The 20,118-nt window shown below is 39.5% G+C and overlaps 1 protein-coding gene and 1 long non-coding RNA gene across 2 annotated transcripts in view; one reads left to right on the top strand and one right to left on the bottom strand.

The window, feature by feature from the left end:
- The window catches only part of MSRB3 (methionine sulfoxide reductase B3), a 157,514-nt gene extending 154,524 nt beyond the window's left edge, over positions 1-2,990 (bottom strand). Inside the window, 3 exon segments of the mRNA XM_082636925.1 lie at positions 2,399-2,481; positions 2,484-2,537; positions 2,540-2,990. Coding sequence (XP_082493051.1) covers positions 2,399-2,481; positions 2,484-2,537; positions 2,540-2,903 — 501 coding nt within the window. The 5' untranslated portion in view covers positions 2,904-2,990.
- On the top strand, positions 2,915-11,967 carry LOC309812784. The gene is made up of 3 exons (XR_014295401.1): positions 2,915-3,002; positions 6,696-7,480; positions 11,163-11,967. It is a non-coding gene; the product is annotated as an uncharacterized lncRNA (long non-coding RNA).
- Positions 11,968-20,118: the final 8,151 nt, after the last annotated feature.

The following is a 20,118-nucleotide window of genomic DNA, read 5'->3' as shown; positions in this document are numbered from 1 at the left end:
CAAGTAAAGCAGTTAAACAAGTATAGCAAGTCAGAGTTGACAATCAGAAGTTTGAACCAATGTAGTGGGTAGCTCTGCAGGATTATATAAACAAAAACAATATTACAGGATCCTACATTTGGAAGGGACATGGAGACTCTGTCCAACTTCATCATTTTACAGAGAAGAAAGCTAAATATCAAAACCAAATTTATCAACCAAATCCCTAACTATAGTAACACAGGTGAGATAAAAATCAAAGGGACTGTGACCAGATTATGACAGAATCAAAAAGCATTATTTCCTAAAGCTGCTCTAATGGTTGAAAATTTATTTTTAATTATAAAAGAAAAATTGTATTAGAAAAATCTATGAAAACTACTGTTGAGATATTTTTTGGATATTCTTGTTACTTAAGTTTAGCAAAAGGGTAAAGATTTCTGACCAAATGGGTTAACATTTCAGTTACGATATTAGACCAAGCACCTTTAAAAGCCAAAAAACTGTGTGTTGATTCAGAACCTACATGGTTGTATGCTTGCAACCTTGGCAGACAGGCAGTTTAGGCACTGTGACAAAATTCGCAATGGCAGAGAGATGCTTATATTAAAATAATATAAAAAAAATCCAGACATTTACATAGGGCCCTAATAAAAGTCACCAGAAATTAGACTAATATGTCAGTTGGGACCAAAATTAAAAGAATAAATCTTTAAATGGTCCAAATATAAACTTGGTTTTCAAAATTTCTGGCAAGGGGCCATAGTACTATGGATTTGGGTCTTCAAGGCTGCTTGACCACAAGTATTAGGTAAGTCAACACATCACTGAGGGAGGGCAAAAAGAAAAAACAGCAGATAATCTCTGGCAGTTACAATCTACCCTTTATCGTTCAGCACAGTATATTTTAGAAGACTGCTGATAAAATGTGAAGACAGAACCTGTTGTGTTCCCCAAGAAGTGCTATTAAAGTAACTCCTAAAATATAAATCCATTAAAAAGTAGGTCTTCTTGAAAAACAATATTAATTAGAAGCAAACATGAAATTGGTATTATTACTTAAAGTAACATCGATAAATACTAAATATTTTAAAAATCTCCCATCAATCTGAATTGACAATTTTATAAATTACATGAAACCTGAAGATTATTTCATAGACAAAACTATTTTTTAAAAACCTCTTTTGCCACCAGCGCTGCAAATGGAAATATGAAGCGATAGACCAGAGGGTGTTGAATATAATCTATGCTTAGTAGAGTCAGTTTTCAACTAATTTAAAGTCGTAGTTGTTAGCCATATCTTATTTTGACAGTTTACTCTATTGGTGGCAAAAACAAAAGCAAACTAAAATTTCCTAAGAAATCTCAATTCTGAGGAATTATATTTTCTGTTCTTCCATTCCAGATAAAATTAAGAAGTGAGAGGACTAGATACTCATCACAAATATAGAAGTTCGTGCAATTTCATATTTACCTTAAACTCTACATTTGTACTTTGAAATAATTACTTTTTATAGTAATCTTATGTTAAAAAAATTCCACACTGATATTTTCCACATGATTTAAAGAAAACTATCTTTAAAAATCATCCTGCTAAGACTGCAAAATTACCCCCACTTGACAGCTTATATCAAACGAGCTTATAAACCAAATAAGGCAGGAATGGCACCTTTCGATCGTATACTTGTAAATAGTCCAGGGTGAAACTTAACAAACCAGACTCGGATGCATTTTTTTCCGCTCAAAAACAAAACAAAACTGGTACCTGTAAAATTCGGGGTTTTGCTCGGTTTTGGCCTATTAGACACCCACCGGGCCCGAGGGAGCCTGACCCCGCGGCGCGGGCTGCGGTGCGCCTCTCGGTGCACCCCTAGTCTCCGCGCGACCGTCGCTGACCCCCCAGCCGCCGGGCGCCCCACTCCCCTCCCGGACGCGCGGCGGGAGGCGCGGGCCTGGCTGGCCGTTCCCACGCGTCCAGGCCCGTTATGTGAGCGGCCGCGGCGGCGGGGCCGCCCCGCGCGGGGAAGGGGACTCCGGGATGGTCCCCGCCGCGGGCCCCGCGCCCTCCCCAGCTGGGGGCGGCGTCTCTGCCCCGGCCGCCCCTCCCTCGGGCGCCCGCGTCGCTCGAGAGCCTCCCTCGGGCTCAGGTTCGCTCCCGGGACGGGATAAGGTGTCAGCCACGCTGCCAAACGCCTCCCGTCGGCGGGGGCGAAGCCAGCCCTGCCCTCCTTCCATCCGCCCCTCACCGCCCGCGCCCCTCCTCGGCTCAGGAGACGAGGTGGGGGGGGGGTGTCCCCGTAGGAGGCTGAAAGGGGCGCTGCCGGCGCTCTCAGGGGAGCGGAGGTCGGGGTCACACCTCAACTTGGCAGGGTCCGGGCGTGAGGGCAGAGGCGGGGCGGGGAGGGAGCCCCAAACTCACCCGACTGAGCGGCTTCCCGGGCCGCGACCGCGGCCAGGCAGAGGCTGAGGCAGACGCAGAGCGAGAGGGGGCGCGGGAGGGTCCGCCGCGGGCTCATGAAAGTGCCAGGGAGCCGCCGCCGCCGCCGCTGTCCGAGCCTCCCTCCCTTCCTCCCCGGCTCCGGGCGACGGACGGGGCGGCGGGAGGCATGACGGGAAATTCCTGGGCACTGGCAGCCGAGTCCAAATATGAGCATAGGAGACGAGCGAGGGAGGATCGCGGATCGCGCCCGCCGCGGACGGGGCCCGCTGCCCGGGCCTCGGCGGCCGCCAACTCCCTCCTCCTCCAAATCCTCCTCCTCCTCAGCTGCCGCCCCAAGGCCGCCGGCTGCCGAGTGCAACCGGGAGGTGGAATCCCTCTGCCAGAGGGCATCCCTTTCCAGTGTTGGGGCCCAAGAGCAGAGCGGCGCATCCCACCCATGGGTCCCGCCTAAGACCCCTGAAGGGGTAGAAAAGAGAGGAACCATCACGAGGAGAACCGACAGCGAGCCAGGGACCTGCGGGAAGACATTTAAGGGGTTTGAGAAGACTCTTGCGATGCCCCTAATCAGCTGGGAGCTTTGTGAGTAAGTGGATAAAAATATCTGGCAAGCGCTTCTCTCGTGTGGTCAGGTGAGGCTGGAGCGGCACTGCCAGTTATGCACACACTCAGGTGAGCCATCCTAACAAAATGAACAGGCATTATAATATATAAAACACCCCCCTGCATTCCAGGTGAGTGGGCCCTTTACACCAGGTGTGTGTGTAGGGTGAGTGTGTGTGTGTTTAGCCAGAGTTACAAACGGGCTCTCCCCAAACTTATATTTGAACACCATATATGGAGTTGAGGCAGACTGGCTGACAATAGTTTTTCATACTAGCTAAATGCTGATATTTATTTAGATTAGTCATTCTTTTCACCTCCAGCCTCTCTTCATCCCCCTTACATTAGTTTTGTATTTCTTGTAGCTTTTCTGAAGGGCAGTGGTGAAATTTATTCAAAAGGTACTACCTCTGACGACCAGAAATGTCAGTCCCCGATGTTTAATTACAGGCCTAAGCCAATAGTTGCCTGACTTTTCTCTGGCACTGATAACTCCTCCAGTAATCAAGGCCAAATGACCTTAGCTTTTCAAGAGGACATAATTATGTCTAATTACTACTTTTTTTTTTTTACTGGCACTAATGGAACAGGCCCTGGAGATGTAGGATGTTACATAATTACTTGTGACCATTTTAAGATGCTACAGAAATGATTCACTGATGCAAAATACTTAAGGGGTAAAAGTCAAACAGATTTAGAGTGTGGATTATTCTAACATGACCTAAAGTACGGTAATTTGTACATCACACTATTTGTTTGAAAATGCTGTATTTGAAAATTAGAAACTTTGTTTCAAAACGAATTCAATTCTGGCAAAGTATTAAGGCCCATATGCCAGAAACCAGTCCTTTTGCAAGTGGTTCCCCTTAAATCATCTGGTACTGAGAAACACCACATCCCATGAATTATTCCTGGCAAATGGGCAGATTTCACCCTCAATGTACTAGCAGTGATAACGAGACAAAGGGCAGATGACCTAAGTAAACTAACAGTAAATAAAATGTAATACAGTAAATTAGGGATTTAAAAGACACACGGCATTATTATTCAACTTAAGTATCTAGAAGCTGGTTATCTTAAAGGGGATATTCAGGAAACTCTTTATGCATTCTCTCCCTTTCCTCTTTTTTGTATATTTTGTATTACATAAACACTTTTCTTATTCATTTCCCCCACAACGTGTAGTATAATTCTTTGCCCATAGTTTTTTTTTTTCTTTTTTTTTACTTTTATTTTTGGCTGCCGTCGGTGGGAGGAACGCAGGATCTTTTGTTGCAGGGCGCTTCATTGCCCCACACGGAGCCCCGCACCAATTTCTCTCTAGTTGTGGCGCGTGGGCTTAGTTGCCCCGCGGCATGTGGGATCTTAGTTCCCCAACCAGGGATCGAACCCGTGTCCCTTGTATTGGAGGGTGGATTCTTAACCACTGGACCACCAGGGAAGTCCCGCCCATAGCTTAAATGTTTGTTTAAAAACAAAAGTAAAATGAGCACAGTCATTTGTAGACTGACATATAGGAGCTCCCTAAGTGTAGAGAAAAGCTTGTTTCAAAGGGCTGTTGGCTATATTTAAAATATTTTAGTTGACCTTAAGTACAAAAACATAAAATTACAAAGAATGCAGTATACCACTGCATGTTAATATAAGTGGAGGGTTAATGAATTGTGTCAACTGCTGACTTGACAGCAATACCAGCAGCTGTTCTAAAGGCGCGAATAAATATGCTAAAGAGGGGAGAAAAGAACAAAAGTCACTGAGTACACAGTAAGTGCCAGACACTGTGCTAGCTGTTCTACACATGGTATTTCATTTAATTCTTCCAAATGTCTTTGAGCTTTTTATTTTGTATCCCTATTTTACAGCTAAGGAGGGGCATAGATAAGTAAATTATGCTACTAAGACGGGTTAAAGTAGTATTGGAATTCAAATCTCATTTCAAAGTCCACATATATTTTTACTCTACTGATCTACATTAAAAACAAAACAAAACAAAAACCAGGGTATTCAAAAACTGTATTCATTGGGCTCTTGTGGTTTTAAGTAACTGGTGTGCACTTAGGTTACCTCAAGTAATAGGGGTAAAGAATACATGTGGAAATAAGACCAGTGACTTAACCGGCTTGTCAGGTCATCCTTGGTGGGCCCGGGGGTGGGGGCCTGTGCCTTTGATGGGTACCAGAAACAGGAAAGCTACTACCCTCTGACCACATTCCTATGAGTTTTGTAGTTTAAATCATATATTTCACATGTTTTCTCTTTGTTATTATAATCTTAATGACAATGATGTTAACATATTATCTTAAACCATGTTTGTTTTTAAGACAAAGGACCCAGAGGAGGTAACTGTTTCCTTTGCTTCCTATATACCATCCCTCCCCCAAGCCAGTGGTGTGCTAGTAAATATTTAACACCCAGATCTGGAGGAAGGAGGCCTGAAGTGTAACAAAACCCAATTTATGTGGGTGTAACACTCCCACCAGCCCGAGTCTCTGGAGGCAAAGCTGGGGAGAGATGCCCTCAACCAGCTCTTTGGCCCCTGTGAGCCAGTCCCAACACACCACTGCCCCAACCCCTCAGAACTGTCCTCAGAACGCAGCAAAATTCAAGTTGCACAACCACAGCTTTTCTACTCTGGCTCCCACTACCAGCTGCCAGTTCTCCTCTATAGCTCATAATCAAATGCCTCAGCGGGGAGAGTTTGATTCTATCACCACAGTCCCTCTTGGAGAAAGTTCTGGTATGAGGTTATCTCATAAGCCACTGAGCAGCCTGTGGATTGGCTACCTCTGGGCCAGGTGTCCTCTCCTACTTCTGCAGCTGTAGCTAGGGTGGAAGGCTCACGTGCTACACAACATGGTCACCTGTACTAAAGAAACAGACTGTGCTGCTGCGTTTCTAGGGCATTGCAGTTGGGGCAGCCTCTTTCAAAGGGAGTCTGTAAGCATGGCAGGCATTCAAGCTACAGTCTCTCTGACATACTATTCTCAACTCTCTCAGTAAATCCCCTCAGCCGTTATGCAAAGCTTTGAGACAGTCCCCACTCCACATACCCAAGGGAACATCTTGGGTGGATGCCAACAATTGCAAACAGGAGAAAGGTCACATTCGGACTAGATATTATTCAAAAGCCCTCAGGCAGGGCGAGAAACCCTAAGTTAGTACTTCAATTCAATGAACAGTTATCAAGTGCCATCGTTCTAAACCAATAATGATCAATTGGAAAGTAAGGGAATTAATTACCTCCTAGGAGGATGTAACAGATCCTCCAGAAGGAAGTTTTTCTAACTACACTCAATCCAAACTCCCAAAATTCTGCTTTCCTATCCTGCGAGGTAGAATGTTGTCACTCTCACCCCTGCTGAGCACACTGTTTTATACTGACGGAAGCATGCCCCCGTGCCTCAAGCAGCTAGAGTAGGAAGAGAGTTAAGGAGAACTCTTCTCAGCATGAGGGACACAGAGTCAATGCTGACTGGCTAAGAGAGACACAGAACATCTTCTCTCATTCTGAAAAAGGATTTCCTCTTCCATGACAACCCTCCAGCCCCCAGTCACCAAACACACTAAAATGACAAGGACTCCTAAAGGCGGAAGACTGAATTAAAGTGAGCATTTTCCTTCTTGTCTTGGTAAAATGGTTTGCCTGCATCTCAAACGGTATTTTTTAATTTTACAGTTGAGGCCATCCCTTTTGTTGATTAATTCTGAAGAGATTTGAAGAATGTATTCCCATGATTGACGTGCTGCCTGATTCTACCAGCTTTGGCTGTGGATATGCTACAACAAGTAATAAATATTTAACAAGATGACTTTCAATATTGTAGAGAATGAAATAATCCTCTCTAGACCATCAAAGCTGCTTGGCTTTTGGCACGATTGTACCACATGAAGTGGCATACCCAAAATCAACTACACACACAGAATAAGGGGGCTGGGAGAGAGGGACAAGAATCAAATTTTAAGTTGGTACAGGAAGATTCTTTTTTTTTTTAAATTTTATTTTATTTATTTTTCTATACAGCAGGTTCTTACTAGTCATGTATTTTATACATGTTAGTGTATTAGTGTCAATCCCAATCTCCCAACATCCCTCCACCACCCCCCGCCATCCCTGCCACTTCCCCCTGCTTGGTGTCAGTAGGTACAGGAAGATTCTGGCGGGAGACTTGATTCTACTCTTTCACTCAGTCTGTTCCTGAGTGCTTCTTATATCGAGAGCATCTCACAGCATGGTGTGTGTGTCCAGTGTTTAAAGGTGTGTTTTTTTCACACAACTTACCCATAACTGCAAACCAGCTCCTTCATGTGTTGTTCATCCAAAGAGGCTCCAATAGGAGGTAGAGGAAACCCTGGCTGTGTTGGGCTTCCTGGGAAATGGTATGCTGCCCTCCAAAACGGTGCTTCATTACAGGATTTTCTGCAGTAGTTTTACCGTTGCCATTAAAGCTTCTGGGACAATGGGTAAGTTACTTAATTACTCTAAGCCTTGATATTCTTTTTTCTCTGTATAATGGGAAAATAAAGGTACCTACCACTCATGATGCTTAGCCCTAGCCCCATGCTAGCAAATGGTAAATCCTTAATAAATATCAATATAGTACTAATGTGATTAACTTTCAATCACCACAAAGCCACTCTCTGCCTTTAAGCCTTATCTGATAGGAGTTCCTCTGTCTGAAATGACTCATAGTTTCTCTTCAGAGTCCTACACTTGTATTCATAATCACCTCTTAAGGAAGTCTGTCCAGATTTAGTAATCCTGTCAACACATATTTTCTTCAAATTTACTTTTTATATTTATACCCAAGGTTACTAATAGTAACTATGTTTTCAAATATATTTTTAACTTCCTCAAAGTAATCAGAAGGCTACACACTTATATGATTATTCAAAATATTTTGTGAAAACCAGTTTTAGAATTGCCATCAAAATAAATGATACATTTTGAAAAATATCTTCAATACAGGAAAATCATCTTTGCATTCTTTCATTCATTCAACAAATATTTACTGAATGCTTCCTATATGCTGGATAGACAATGAACAAGATAAACCAGTAAAATATTTAGTATGTTAGTGATAGAGAAATAAGGCAGGGACGGTTGCTGAAAGTGTTGGGGAAGTAACATTAAAGACATGGAAGAAAGAAGGAAGCCATGCAGTATCTAGGAAAGGAGGAACAGCAAGTGAAAAGGCCATGCCCAAGGCAGAGGCAGGCCTGCCCTGTAGGAGGACCATCCAGGAGGCTGGATGAGGAGAAGAGGGTGAAAAGGGGCCACGGGGGGAGAGCACTAGAAGGTGTGGTCTGAGTCATTATAAGGACTTTGGCTTTTATTGTGAGTGAGATGGGAAGCTACTGCAGGGTTTTGAGCAGAAGAGCGACATGATCTTACATTGGCTGTTCTGTTAAGGCATGCAGAGACAGAAAGGGAGACCAGTTAGAGGGTCTTGAAGTAATCCAAGTGAGAGGTAATGGTGATTTTGGAGTAGGAAGGAGGAAGTGGAGGTGGTGAAAAGTGATCAAATTGTAGAGAAATTTGGAAGAAGCGGCGCAGAAGATTTGCTGACAGACCAAGTGTAGGGTGTGAAAGAAAGGTTAAGAATGTCCCTATACTTTTTTTTACTTTTTTTTTTTCTGAGCATTACAGAATTGCCATTTCCTGAGCTCTGGATGACTTAGAAGTTGGTGGTGGGGTAGTATTTTAGAAGCTCAGTTTTGGACATGTTAAGTTTGAAATGACTTTTAAACATACAAGATAATTTTCATCTAGACCATTAAATATGAAAATTGCATGTATAGGGGAATGTCTGGGCTGCAGATAGTATATATGATATCTAAATCCTGAGAAGTCCCTGGATTGATTAAAAAGAAAAAAAAAATGCCAGCAGGGCCACTGAGAAGGTGAGGCTAAAAAGGTAGTAGGAAAATCAGTCAAGTATGGAGGCCTAGGAAGCAAATGAAGCTTTTTTTTCTTTCTTTCTTCAATTTATATACTTAGAATATATTCTTTGTGGAAAAAGACAGAAATTATTTAGAATCAAAATAGGATAGATGAATAACCAAATAAAGTTGTATTCTTTTTATGCTTTAAATGAGTAAACATAAAATATTAAAAATGATTTTATTTTGTGACTTATAAATCGACTCTGAAACTTACCCTAAAAGATAGTCTCTAGATATCTGAGGAATAGCAGCACTGGAATACAGGTATATTCTACCATTGTAACCACAGTGAAAAAGCTATCCCTATAGGTCAAATGGCCAAATACCAAATATTTGTGGTGTGTAAGTGACAAGGTCTATCAGACAGGTGGGAATAAAGACATCCCTTCAGAGGTGGAGAGGAACTTTTGTGAGGCTCAAATATATACAAAGTGGTTTGAAAACTGTTGTTTAAAGTATTGTACAGATGTTGCTTTTATAGTTTTTAAAGCTGGTCGTCATAAAAGCAGAGAGAGAAATAAACTTGCAGTTGGCAGACTTCTCTTCAAACTCTGGCTATGCCATGTAATAGTTGTGCATGATTTTACAGTTCACATCTCTGGGATTTAGTTACCTTATCTTTAAAATGAAATAATACCTGCTCTGCCTGTTCTGCAAGATGTTGGTGGAAGTCGAATGATAAAATGAGGGGGCTTTCAAACTACTGATATCTAAAGCAAAAGTCATGATTGAGGCGAGGTACATTTTTCTAAATTCACCAACTTCTGTTTCTTTGTATAAGCCACAGTTCTCTATGTATCTTGAAGATACCTCCTTGAGATCCCAATTAAAAAAAAAAAGTTCCTCTAAGGAAAATGCATACATACACACAAGCCCACAAAATTTGGTATACAATTGCACACTGATCGAAAATCACTTTGGAAAGCAATAGGAGTCGTAATTTCTTATGTGGAAGAGAAAGCTAATGAAAGTATCATCTAAAAAACAATTAGTGTGTAGCAGGCTATGGGGCAGATCAGAAGAGGATAGCAGTGTTGGGAAGGCAACCCAGGCAGATGCAGAAACACAAGCTTGAGGTAATGAGAGCCCCTAGTCTAAGATGGTAGCTGTGAGACTAGAGAAGAACAAGGAGATGTGATAAGAATAGTTGCCAGATAAAATGCAGTATGCCCAGGTCAATTTGAATTCTAGATAAACAACAAATAATTTTTTAGTATATCCTAAATATTGCATGGGGCATACTTACACTAAAACATTATTCACGGTTTATCTGAAATTCCATTTTAACTGGGCATCCTGTATTTTTATTTGCTAAGTCTGGTAACCCTAGAGAGAAACCGGTGAACTTATTCCTACCCTCATCCCCATGTTTCTGAGGCAGATTCTGAAACAACAAACAAAACAATGTGTACAATGTGACCACTGTGAAAAGGACAGAGTCATTAAGAGCTAGTCCAGCTCTTTTGTGGATCCTGAAGAGATCAATAAGGACATCAAACAGTTCTTCACAGACCTATTTATTTCCCAGACAGGGCATGAGAGTTACTAATATTGTGATTATATTCTATTCTCCATATATGAGTTTCATACTGTCCAATACAATCTACTTGAATGTGTGTGTGCACATGTGTGTTTAATGTATGGGCTAATTAGCAAAAGAACCACTGGCTCACTGTTGCCCTGGACAGAAACATGAATTGGAGGACCCAAGTCTGTCCATCATCCACCACCTACACACACACACACACACACACACACACACGTGCACGTGAGACTGGGCAGGGAAGTTTTTTCCCTATGCAGCCCAAGCCTGTGGTCTTACTTGATTGGACAGTGTATGGTATGAGTGGGAAGGAAGAAGTTTAAACAATAAGGTCCCTTTCAGTGGAGAAGTAGGAACAGTTGAAATATTCAAAGAAGGAAATCCATTTGAGGTGATATTACAAACCCGAAGGCAGGACAGGCAGGAGCATTCAAGGTGACTTTCTCCATCTAAAAGCTTAAGGCCTTTAAGGTTTTCTCATCTCCTGGGTAATACAGGTGAAAATCCAAAATAGAACTGCAGAACTTTAACCCTTATCTCTTCTACTTTGTAATTCTGTTCTGAAATTACCTTCACCCTGTCCTAGTGTCTCACTCTGTGGAGGCGGAAAAGTCATGAGAGCAAGGAGAAAGGGGTCTGGTTTCACTCCTCTTGTAGGTATAGCGGCAGACTAGGATTCCCAACCGATGATCAGCAGTACCCAAGGACAGCCCACAGTGAAGCTGGAGACCACAAAAAGCCCACAGCCCACACCTCTGGAGAGCATTTTGGAGAAGACAGGTGGAGGATAAAGTAAGGCCAAACCTCATGGCTGGCCGGTGACTTGGTGAAGGCTGTCCCTGAGCAAAAGTGAGTTTTGCAAATTTGGGGGTAGTAGAGATATGGAGCAAGACGTTGCAGGACTTGGATACTGATTGAACTCGAGCAACAGTAATAGAGAACTTTGAGAAGGAGCCTATATTCTTCTTTCGTGACTCCCCATAGTGTGATGAGTGCTCAATAAATGCTGTTGGCCAACTCTTTTAAATTGGGGATGGGGGAGAGGGGCACGAGGTTTGAAGGGGAAGGTGGGAGATGGTTAAGGAAGAATTTATGTATGTTCAACGGTCAAAGAGAAAACAAATAGACCAAATAAAACTATTAGCCTTTTAACTTTCCACAGTTGTGTAAAATGAAATAAAAATAGTTAGTTCCTTCTAAAAACCATTATATTCTGTTCCCAGTGGTAACAATTATGACTAGAACTGAAATGAAAACATATAACTATATCACAACCAAAGCTCTGAAAACTCAAGATATTTAGTGGAAAGAAATCCTGAAGAAACACTTAGTAGAGTGTTTGAAGTAAAAGCAAAACATTAAAACAATAAAAACATTTTCCAAAGGAAACAAATGATGCCCAGCTAATTTCATGTCACTTCACAGCAATAAGGAAAAAAAACGTTGGAAAATATATACATTATGTAAGCAATTATGTTATAACATGAAGGAAATAGCTCTGAACTTTGCCTCTAAAATTCCTTTGGTGTGATGGCTGAACATATTATTTCCTGTTCTTGTACTCTGTGGGAAGTAACACACCCATTTTAATCTTTGTCACTTTTTCCTATATCAACATTCATGGGAGGAATTAGCACCGATAATTCTCCCAAGGTTGATATCTCATAGTCAGAAGTCTTGTGGCAGTGGGTCTCAAACTTAAATATCAGAATACCTGGAGAACTTGTTACTATCCTGGGATCTCTCCCAGATACAGTGATTCAGCAGGTCTGGTGAGAGATTCAGGAATCTGCATTTCTAACAAGTACCCCAAATGATTCTAAGACAGGTGTTCCACAGACCTTTCTCTGGTTTAGAATAGCAAGGGTAATTTTCATGTCTACTTTCCAACTGAGGAGGATAAGTTTTGAGCTCTTTTTTCTATAATGCCCATAAGAATGGTGGAAAGGATTACAGGAGAATACATGAGAGTATACATAACACAGCTTTCATGACCTTTACAGGAAACTCAAATAACTACAATTTTTGATTTATAATAAGCTTTGAAATGAGGCACTGAAAGATTCTGAGTTGCATCCTGAGTCATCAGTCATTAATCTCCCCATAGTTTTAACACTGTGAATATTTTATTGTATTCCTTGAAAATTGGTTATTTTAAAATCAGGTTATAACTCCTAGGTAAGTGGAATATTAAAATTTTTTAAAATTACTCCAGGTAAATGGGAATTTTCTGTACCAATCTAATACTAGAATATGATACACTTTATGAAATACAGTTGATCCTTGAATAATACAGGAGTTATGGGTGGCAATCCTCTGCGCAGTCAAAAATTCAAGTATAACTTATAGTCAGCCCTACCTATACTCGGTTCCTCAGTATCTGTGGTTCTGTATCCACCAGTTCAACCAATCTCGAATTCTGTAGTATTTACTGTTGAAAAAAATCAGAATATAAGTGGACACATGCAATTCAAACCCATATTAAAGGTCAACTGTACTTTGTTATAGTATATATATTTTTTCTGAACATAATGAAAATAGCATTCTTCTCCAGACATTTAAATTACATAGGGCAATATTTATTCCACCAATGTCCATATATAATGTTCTGTTTGATAACTAAGTAGTGTTCTAAGTATACTCAGCTGTTCCTGGGGAAAACCAAGAAAAGTGATTTTGATTTTTCCATGTTATTTAAGCATAGTGGAAAATGAAAATGAAAATTTATATAATTAGGCAGTTTTACTTAGATATGATACATTGTAACTTTTGAAAATGTGGTTTTATTTAAATGGGATATATCGAAATGTGGTTTATTTAAATGTGAAACAATGTATAATTCATAACGATGAATAGCAGAATGAGTGGCCAGTCAACAAGGCTCATGGCTAGCTCTCCGAATGTGCAAACAGGATTCAACAACCCACATTACTGTTCATAACCAGTCTCTCTTCTTCACTGTCTGCTTCTTTCTCATCCCTATTGCTCCTGTTATCTTCCAGGGATCTACACCACACAACAGAGCCTCAATGATACCAGATATATACCACATAAAATTAATTTGTAAGACTCCTATTGTTAAAAGATTATACCAGCCTATATATTTAGAGTCACATTAAGGAACATTGCAATAACACAGGACTGATTTTGGACATTTTCAAGGTTTAATGTCTTCTGTTGGTGAATCACAACTGGTCCTTTCCAGTCAGGCTGACATCACTCCTCTAATGACTGACACTACCCTAGTTCCACGGATGATAATTCTTGAATGCTGTCATAATCAGGATCTTAATCTCAATGTTACTCACATTGAGAAAAAGAAATTTACATTTAGATTTTCTGCCTCTTTGAAGTAGAAGTACTGAGCATAAAAACAATTTTTGGACACAATAGTTGGGCAAAACTAATAATAAAATGAGTAATTTAGGAGAGATAAAAACTAACAAGGTATACTGTTTCAAAGTCAAATAAAAAGGGAGAATACATTAGTTTCAAAAGAACAAAAGTAGTTAATGGTGAAGAAAAACAACCAGTTTTAGAAATAAAGGAAGATGTCAAAACTTCTGGGCTTTCAAAACTGCACCCAGTCAGGATATACCAGAGTATTCACCATTAATATGATGTTTACTTTAGATTTTTGGTAAATATCTTTTATCAGATTTAGGAAGTTCCCTTCTACTCCTATTTTGCTAAGAATTACTTTTCTATGAAAGGATATATGGATTTGGAATTTTATCAGATGGTTTTACTGCATCTATCTGAGATGATCATACTAAATTCACTTATTTTGTCAGTGGGACAAGTTACATTGGTTTTCTAATGTCAAATTAATCTTGCATTCCTGGAATAAATCCAACTTGGTCATGATATGTAATTCTTACTCAGATGTTGCAGTTTGGCTTGCTGACCATTTTGGTTTGTTTGGGATTTTTGCATTTATTCAGGGGGCTTGCCCTATAAATTTTCCCTTTCTGTTTGGTTTCTGCATCAAAGTTATGTTAATCAGTCCACTCCCTTTCTCTATTTGCTGGAATAGGAAATATATCATTTCAAAAAGGAGGCACTGAAGAGATTATAGATTTTCCAAGGTCTCTCTCATGCGTGAGCATTGTTAAGGGTGACTACAATGAAAAACAAAGGGATGTTAAAAATAAATCACATTATCAAGTAGTTGGTTTCATAGAGCCTGATTTAGAGATGGTGACAGGGATATATGACAGCATTTTACATTATTTCACTTAATTCTCTCAACTGCATAATAATCATTGTTTTAAAAATGAGGAAATTGAGTCTTAGACTATGTGACTTACCTAAGGTCACACAACCAGGATGTGTTAAAGTTGAAATGTGAACATGGTTCTCTCACTCCAGAGACTGTGCTCTTAAACCATGCCTCCTTTTTCCCCCCTCTCTCAATATAGGAATCCAGTGTTTGGAAGACCTTTCATATACCTGCTAACTGTAACAACCCACACATCTGCCACCAAAATAAACACAGCCTTTTCCAAAGTGCTGTAGAAAGTCTAAAATGTCTGAGTTTCATTACCAAAGGTTGGTAGCGATTCAAAATATACTAGCAGGGCTTCCCTGGTGGCGCAGTGGTTGAGAGTCTGCCTGCTGATGCAGGGGACACTGGTTCGTGCCCCGGTCCGGAAGATCCCACATGCCGCGGAGCGGCTGGGCCCGTGAGCCATGGCCACTGAGCCTGTGCGTCCGGAGCCTGTGCTCCGCCAACGGGAGAGGCCACAACAGTGAGAGGCCCGCGTACCGCAAAAAAAAAAAAAAGAAAAAAGAAAAAAGAAAAATATATATACTAGCAGAGGAAATCAAATTAAGAAGATGAAGTAAAGACAATTATGGAAATCCTAATTAAGGTAAGCATTCAAATATATGTAATAAATGTTTGTGGAGAAATTTTGTAAAATACATATGTAATCTAACAGATTGGAATTCACTGCTAAATCTTGGAGTATTTCCCTCCAATAGTACATATATGATATATTCCTTTCACTCTAGATACATAATTTTTCACTTTTAACAACTCTGGTATAAAAATTCATTTTAGAATACATGGTGTCTTAAAAAATCACTGTCAAAGTTATAAAAGAAAAAAAATTGCAGTCTAACCTGCATTATTTCCCATTTCTTCCAGGGAATTGATGTTTGCTTTTATCTGGGGGAACTACTAACTGTAAACACTTTAAATTCTCTCTTTGCTCGAAGATTTTTTGCACCATGCTGGTGGAAGGAACTGAAACCAGTCTGAATGAGGATCAGCTGGTTCTTTTGCGGTCCCCTTCCAGATGGGACATTTACCCTGACTCTGAGGTTGTTCTAGCTTTATGGTAGGATCTTCTATCAGAATCCATCCACATCTTTGGTGTTACTTTTATTGTTGTTTTCCTTTCTTACTTAGTGCCAGAGAAAATGCTGCCTCTTCTAACTAACAGTATCTTAGATGAAATGCAGTATATTTGAAATAATGATTATGCAACTTAAGAAACACATAGACAATATTTTCCACACCTTAAGTATTCCTCAAAGACATTATTTTAATGATTGCCCATGATTCATATAATCCATAATTCATTATTTATTCTCACTTTTGTAGATTTCAATTGCTTCTAATTTTTATTACAGAATAAAGCTGTAATGAACATCATTTTCATATCTTCATGTTATCCTGATAATTTCTTCAGAATAAATTCCTAAAAATTTATTGGACTTCAAAATTTATTGGCAAAACTATGTATTGCCAAATTGACCTATAGAAATGATCATCACTTTACATAACTACCAGCATTAATATAAGGGGCCTACTTTCCCTAAACTTAAGAAAAATTGTAAAGTTTCATATGTAAAAAAACTTTCTCAATTGCTGATTAATTTGCATTTATATCTGTGGCTGATTGTTTCATATTTTTGTTGGCCATTTGTAGCTCTTCATTTGTGGGTCATCTCCTGATGTCATTTGACTATTTTTCTATTGGGATGTTAGTCTTTTTATGTTAGAATAATTTTTACTTGTAGAATATTATTGCAAATCATATATAGTGCTAACATCTTTGTCTTTTCATTTGTTCTTAGACTTTTTGGATGTACTGATCATTTTAATATAACCAAACATGTTTCTTTATAGTTTCTTTCTTTGTTTCTGTGCTTAACCCTCTATCAAATGTTTTCCTCTGATTTTTTTTTCTTTTTTTTTTTTTGCAGTACGCGGGCCTCTCACTGTTGTGGCCTCTCCCGTTGCGGAGCACAAGCTCCAGACGTGCAGGCTCAGCGGCCATGGCTCACGGGACCAGCCGCTCCTCGGCATGTGGGATCTTCCCGGACCGGGGCACAAACCCGTGTTCCCTGCATTGGCAGGCAGACTCTCAACCACTGCGCCACCAGGGAAGCCCCCTCTGATTTTTTTATTAGTTATTTTGTGACTATTTCTCAACTCTTTATTCCTCCTGGAATTTATCTGGGTATGTGTAGAAGACTCTTTACAAGTGAAAACACAGAAGACTGAAACTACTGTAGATACCACATTGATGATATAAAATCTAATGTGAAAACAGAACTGAAGTGAATTCAAAAAGAAAACGGCTAATCTGCCCCCTTATCCATTCTCTTCCCTAAACCAAATGACTCTATGTTTGCATATTATTCTCGTTCTCATTGTTTCCAGCTAATTGCTTAGAACAGTGCTCTTCAAACTTTTTTTACTTCATGGCACTGAAAGAAAAGGATAATCATTGTACAGCGCCCTGGTTAAATGGAGGAAGCTACTTAACAGCCTGCCAGAGGTCACTAGGCCTTGAGCTCCACCACTCCAAGTCCTAGTGCTACTCTAAAGGCTACATCTAAATGGTACATCTGTAACCATTTGTGGCACATCAGTTGGGAAGTCCATAATATTTCTGTCAGTTATCATGTTCCTCTGAAAGGAACCCTTCTCCAAAATGTTACTAGGGTCTATAAATCAGATGCTGGTAGTGAGGTAGAGAAGCCCGACTGTGACTGTCAAATAAAGAGAGCACTGAACAAAGTAAACTGAACATTTGTTGTGTTATTGGGACATACGATATTTTTGTGAAAGAATCCTCTCAGTCAAGTTAGTAGGAGGAAATTGAGTGACTTCCACAGTGTGGAAGTATCTGGTCATTAAAATATTCTAAGTTACTACAAGCCAAAGGGTCTGTGCCTCTTCTAAGGAAACACAAGTTGCAGGAAACATAGGCTCTGGCTCTGGTATATTAGGGCTCTAACTTTTGCTCTTAATTTTTTTAAACTTTTATTGAATGATCCACTTTTTCCACTAATTTTTAAAGCCAATCTTTATCATATACTAAATTCTTACATATCAGAGTATCTTTGTAATTCAAGTATCCATTAACCATATACTGTTATGATAATGAATCATAAAATACTCTTACAAAAAGTGCTCTTTAAAAAGTCAATCCCAGGAATCCTCTGGTGGTCCAGTGGTTAAGACTCCATGCTTCCACTGCTGAGTGCATGGGTTCAATCCCTGGTCAGGGAACTAAGATCCCACAAGCCACACGGTGCAGCCAAAGAAGAAAAAGAAAAATCAATCTTTCCTCAAACATTCTTCCCCACTTCACAACATCTCCTACATTAATGTCTGTCTTTGACAGTGTCTTGCAGATCGTTGTTCAAAACACAATGCAAGTGCAATGAAAATTCACTACAAAGTGAACTTGCAAGTCTCACAAATATGTAGTATTTCATGAAATTGATAAAGATGATGGAAGACAATTCAAATCATGAGTATAGCCATAGAATGTGTCAATCAGTCCAGTGAGCAATTAAAGGAAAGTTGCCAAGAACAAAAAAACAATGATACAAGAAGCGCATAAGGGAATGATTTGACTAGAAGATACCCTTACAAAAATGGACGAAGTCTGGGATCTTTTGTAAAATGATTTGATTATGGAACAGCCAACATGAAGTAAAAATCATCATTCCATGTTTCAAACAATTTTGTCAAAAAATATTTCTAAGAGTTAAAATATTTGTAAGTTAACAATGTTATATAGAAAGTTTTTTTTGTAATCTTAGCAAAAAATTTTAAGTTAAAGTTCTAGTGAAACTATTTATGAAAATTTGGTCCCAAATTTAAATAGATTTAATTTAAGCAAACTTCTGGTATCAGTTATGCTCAGGTAAGAATCTGTTTCAAGGTATTAGTTTTCTGACTATATATTTGTGAAACAGTGTTAACAGAGATTTAATTTGCTTTAACATCTGATAGGGCCAGTCTCTGTTAATCATATTTTATTAAGAATTTAATATCTTTGTTGTTTATCCTTCCAGCTGATATTCTATAAATTCATTTAAAATACCAAGACATTAATTTAAATCTATGGAAAACTTTACTGGAATTGCATTAAACTTCTTTACTAATTTAGGAAGAATTAGGGAGCCTATTTTCTATATTCAGTCTTTTTATCAAGAAAAATTTATTGTCTCCATTTATTTGTTTTCTCTGATCTCTTTTAGAAAAGTTTTCCTCACATACATCTTATATATTACTTGTTGAATTTATTCATAGGTGATAACAGTGTACCTATCCATCAAATCACCATCTAAAACAGAATATCCCTATTCAACATGCAGGCGCCAATCCCAAGACAGGAATTGTTTTTAGTAAAGAGCATGAATGATTTTCAAAGATGGGGACAATAATGAATAGCATAACAGAACTTATTCCCAGCAATATGATGGAATAAGACATCCTGAATAAACCTCCCAAAATAAAACATCTTTTTTACTGGATTAAACATGAAAAACATCTTTTAAAGTGAATTACTGATCTGGCAGTAAAGTAAGAGGAATCCTTAGAGGCCAAAAGTGAAACAAAAGCAGAAAATCAAAGATATAATCAGATGTGGGAGCCAGTGGTGACCCAAAGAGCACCAGCTGAACCCTCGTGACTTAGAGTTTTTAACAGCAGAATATATATTCTTCTCAAGTTCACATGGAACATTCTTCAGGATAGACTATATGCTAGGACATAAAACAAGCTTCAAAGGTTAAAAAAAATTGAAATCAAACAAGTATGTTATCCAACTGCATGGAATGAAATTAGAAATTAATAACAGAGAGAAATATGGGAAATTCAGAAATATGTGGAAATGAAACAACAAACTTCTAAATAACCAATGGGTCAAAAAAGAAACCACAGGGAAATTAGAATACTTTAAGATGAATGAAAATGAGGACACAATATATATATCAAAATGTATGGGACACAGCTAAGGGAGTGCTTAGAAGGAAATGTATAGCTGTAAATGCCCATATTAAAGAAAGAAAGTTCTCAAATCAATAACTTAAACTTCCACCTAAAGACACTGGAAAAAGAAGAGCAAAATAAACCCAAAACAAGTAGAAGGAAAGAAATAATAGACTAGAGTGGAAATTCATGACATGGAGAATAGAAAAACAATAGGCGGGCTTCCCTGGTGGCACAGTGGTTGGGAGTCCGCCTGCCGATGCAGGGGACGCGGGTTCGTGCCCTGGTTCAGGAGGATCCCACGTGCTGCGGAGTGGCTGGGCCCGTGAGCCGTGGCCGCTGGGCCTGCGTGTTCGGAGCCTGTGCTCT

This window comes from Mesoplodon mirus, assembly GCF_964341445.2.
Source record: "Mesoplodon mirus genome assembly, chromosome: 11".
NCBI lineage: Eukaryota > Metazoa > Chordata > Mammalia > Artiodactyla > Ziphiidae > Mesoplodon > Mesoplodon mirus.
This window is presented reverse-complemented; position numbering and strand designations above follow the sequence as displayed.